This window comes from Chiloscyllium plagiosum, unplaced genomic scaffold, assembly GCF_037043375.1.
Source record: "Chiloscyllium plagiosum isolate Xiang-an unplaced genomic scaffold, Cpla_swu_hap1 HiC_scaffold_27, whole genome shotgun sequence".
Lineage (NCBI taxonomy): Eukaryota > Metazoa > Chordata > Chondrichthyes > Orectolobiformes > Hemiscylliidae > Chiloscyllium > Chiloscyllium plagiosum.
The window spans coordinates 62967620-62971785 of record NW_028270165.1 but is presented as its reverse complement, the minus strand read 5'-3'; the positions used below and the strand labels follow the sequence as shown (position 1 = coordinate 62971785).

Below are 4166 nucleotides of genomic sequence, written 5' to 3'. Positions count from 1 at the left end.
TTACCCTTCGGAGGGTCGGGGTGGTCTCATTGGGCCGGGTGAGCTGCTTCTACATTGTGCGGATTCTCTGAAGGGAAAGGATTTTTGCAAACTGCGCAGCGCAGTGCAGGCTGTCAATCCGGAGCAGGCGCAGTGCGGAGCCGCCGTTCGTCCAGCCCCGTCTCGTAGGCCGTCGCTCGACACTTGCTCCTCCCACTGTCCCGGCCGCGCTCCGCCCTCTCACTCTCCTCTTGTCCCCGCTGCTCCCCCCTCCCCTTCCTGTCTCTCCCTCCGCCGCCTCGACCCATCGATGACGTCACAACGCGGAAGTGGCTCGGTTCAGAGTAAAACCCTTTCTCTGGGCAACTCTTCAATCTGAGAGGGAGAAAATCTGTTCACTGGTAGCAACTGGAGTGAATCCAGGGAGGGCGCAGACTCTGCAAACTCAGGTATGTGTCTTAATTGCCCGGGTGAGGAGGGACGGAAGGATAGGTTGGGGCTGTTTCCCCAGCCCGCGCCAGAATCTTAGGGGTAACCTTACAGACTTTTATAAAATCATAAGGAGCATGGATAGGGTAAATAGACATGGTCTTTTCCTTGGGGTGGGGGAGTCCAGAACTAGAGGGTGATTGGTTTAGGGTGAGGGCAGCGGGGGAGGGGGCGTGGAGATTTAAGAGACCGAAGGAGGCAACTATTTCACGAGGTTTGGGCGGGTGTGAATGTGTGTACGAAAGTAGTGGAGGATGGTACAATCACAGCATTTAAAAGGCATTTGGACGGGTGTATCAATACGGACGGTTCAGAGGGACAGGGAACACGTGCTGGCAAATGTGACTAGATTAATTTAGGATATCTGGTCAGCACAGAAGAGTTTGACTGAAGTGCCTGTGCCTGTTTCTGTGTGTATATGACTCGGCTTTCCACTAACGTTTGCCACATCTGTGTGTTCAGTTTCTCTCTCTGGTGTCGTGTTAATACCTTGATGTCTCATTATGCTCCCCTTCCTGGGGACATTAACCATTTCTTGAGGTTGTTCCTCAAGAAGCTGCATTGCAGGTTCATCCTGAATTGGCACACTTTATTTTGCTTTCCAAATCAGACCTGCTGACTCTCAGCATTATGCCAATGACGTGAAAGATATTAACTTTCAGGTGGAGTTTCAGAGAGATAAGTCTTGACGTTTTTGCTTTTATGCTCCTGTAAGATCCTGAATCAGCACCTTCAGGAGAATTAGTTAAAGTGGAGTGAGAACAGAAGGGGAGAGAGAGAATGGGATGGTGCTTTCAATTTTGTGGAATAATAAAGGAAAAGAATGTTCTCCAGAAGGCAGAATCACTTGTTCTGAATTTTTACCCTGAACTGACAGTGATGACTTTTATATTCTCTTTTTACAGCGTTTGAAGATCTGAAGACAGAAGTTTCAAAATCAACTGTAACATCAACTCTCCTGCTCCTCGGATGCTACTTGATGTGCTGTGAATTTTCAAGTGCCGTGCTTTTGACAGTGACTCTCCAGAGTCAGCAGTCCTTACTTTGGTGTCAATGTCTGACGGTCACTCAATCCATCAGGACCACAACGATTTTTGACTGCGATTCTGTGAGAAGGAGCAAAGCTTTTTGGTTCCTGTTCGAGTACATTTCCAGTATCAGTGGGACTGGATGAGAGACCTACTGTTGCAGTGCACTGAGTGTGGAGCGTGTAACAGCTATACCGCCTGTTAAGAGGAAATCACGGTGCGAAGGGGCTGTACACGAGTTTGTGTGCGGCTGAAGCTTTGGCCATGGAAAAACCTGAGGAATCCTGCCTTGTGGAGAAACCATGGAAGTGTGGTGACTGCGGGAAAGGCTTCTATGTCCCATCTGCCCTGGAAACTCATCGGCGCAGTCACACCAGAGAGAGGCCCTTCAGCTGCCCTGAGTGTGGGAAGGGCTTTACCCAGGCCTCTGCCCTGCGGACTCACCAGCGGGTCCACACAGGTGAGAGGCCGTTCCCGTGTCCCGAGTGCGGGAAAGCCTTCAGCAATTCCTTCAACCTCCAGACACACAGGCGACTCCACACTGGTGAGAGGCCATTTTCTTGCTCCGAGTGCAAGAAGGCATTCAGACATTCCTCTGACCTGCTGACCCACTGGCGGGTCCACACGGGGGAGAGGCCCTACAGCTGCCCCGAGTGTGGGAAGGCCTTCAGCAATTCCTCCCACCTGCTGACTCACCAGCGGGTCCACACGGGGGAGAGGCCATTTACCTGCCCCAAGTGCGGGAAGAGATTTAGTCAGGTGAGCAACTTGTGGAAGCACCAGCGTCTCCACACTGGGGAGAAGCCCTTCAGCTGCCCCGAGTGCAGGAAGGCCTTCAGCAGTTCCACCACTCTGCTGACCCACCGGCAGATCCATATGGGGGAGAGGCCATTCCCCTGCACAGAGTGCGGGAAGGCCTTCAGCAATTCCTCCATCCTGCTGAGACACCAGAGGGTTCACACAGGGGAGTGGCCCTTCAGCTGCCCTGAGTGCAGGAAGGGGTTCAGCGATTCCTCCAATCTCCAGACCCACCTGCGGATCCACACTGGGGAGAAGCCCTTCGGCTGCACAGAGTGTGGGAAGGCCTTCATCCGCTCCTCCCACCTGCAGAGGCACCAACGAGTTCATGTCCCATCGCAGGATGATTGAAGGAGCAACAACCGAGTGCCATTAGGGACTGGACTATCAACCCAGTTCCTGGGACTCCTGAGTTTGAATCCAGCCGCGGCAGATGACGGAATTGGAATTCGGTCAGAAATCTGGAGTTCAGAATCTGATGATGAAACCGTTTTTAGGGTGGGGTGAAATTGCTGAGTGAGGCAATACTTCCTCCAGGTTACGGCTGTACCAAGGATCCAATTACAAAGGACAACTTGGTGATGACCAACAGTAAAGAAAGTGAGGTAGGATGGGGGGGGTGGGTGAGAAGTATGCGCGCTTCGACCTTGAGCTGTTTAAAAAGCAGCTACTTTTGCTACACCTTTTTGCTGGGGGGATCTGAAGCTTTAACAAAGTTGGGTCACAATAAAGATTACCTGAACTTACCGCGGGCTCAGACTCTCATTGAAAGCTTTGAGCTCCAAGAGGTTTTTTGTTTTAAAGCTGTTCATTTCTTTCAGCCTCCTGCACTAAGTTTTCAATGTTGTGTATCAGATGGAGCATTGAATGGGTAGCTAGTATCGTTAGAAATTTTAAATTTTTCAGGAGTGCAGGTACTGTGTTGTTTCATTGGCATTGTAAAGTTTACTGGCAGCACTGGGAGGTATGGGCTGTGTTCACTAGAAACGATGTGGCGGTGCCAGTATTGGACTGGGGTGGATAAAGTTAAAAATCACACAAGACCAGGTTATAGTCCAACAGATTTATTCGGAAGCACGAGCTTTCGGAGCGCCGGTCCTTCCACAGGTAGCTGTGGAGCAGGATCATAAGACACAAATCTTATAGCAAAATTCATAGTGTCATGCAACTGATGCATTTTAGAATGGGTTGCAGGTTTCGGTTCATTAATATGTAAATCCAAGAACAACATCTAAGTCATGTTCTTGAGATGACTTGTGGTTTTATATTTTTTTTAAAAAGTGACAACTCAGCTCACACAATACATTAAAGTTGTGAGGTTCGAGTCTGTCAGTATCCCAATCTTGAATCAGACTAGTTCTGTTTTTAAAGTAGGAATATATAAAATATTACATGGATTGACTGCCTATAGATTGTGCGCTTTGTGAGCAAAATTGAAAGTATCTGCAAATATAATTCTGCCAATACAAATTCACTCCATAGAGTTGTGTGTGTGTGCATGTGAGTTTGTGTGTGAGAGTGCATGTAAGAGTGTGTGCATGCTTGGTAAAGTGAGAGTGTGATGGAGTAAAAGTCTGAGTGTGTGTGAGCATGTAAGGGTGTGCGGATATGAGAGAGGTATGATTAAAAGCAAGGGATTGCATTTTACTAAAACGAGGAAGGACAGGACTTGTATTGTTAGAACAGAGACATGGGAGGGTTCAGATACACAGTTATGCAACCTGCAAAGAACTGGTAGACTGGATGGTTAAGAAGGCATTTAGCACCATTGCCACCCAGACCCACCCCCTTACTTCATATTTCTCATAGCTAATCCACCCTACCTTGCATATCCTGAACAATAAGGGTAATTTAGCATGGCCAATCCAGAAA

General features: G+C 48.9%; 1 protein-coding gene across 1 annotated transcript; it reads left to right on the top strand.

Annotated features, from left to right (window-relative positions):
* Positions 1 to 314: 314 nt before the first annotated feature.
* Positions 315 to 2912, top strand: LOC122545569 (uncharacterized). The gene is made up of 2 exons (XM_087974754.1): positions 315 to 428; positions 1374 to 2912. Exon 2 carries the CDS (start codon positions 1761 to 1763, stop codon positions 2643 to 2645), a length of 885 nt encoding a protein of 294 aa, XP_087830880.1. The 5' UTR covers positions 315 to 428; positions 1374 to 1760; the 3' UTR covers positions 2646 to 2912.
* The last annotated feature ends 1254 nt before the right edge of the window (positions 2913 to 4166 follow it).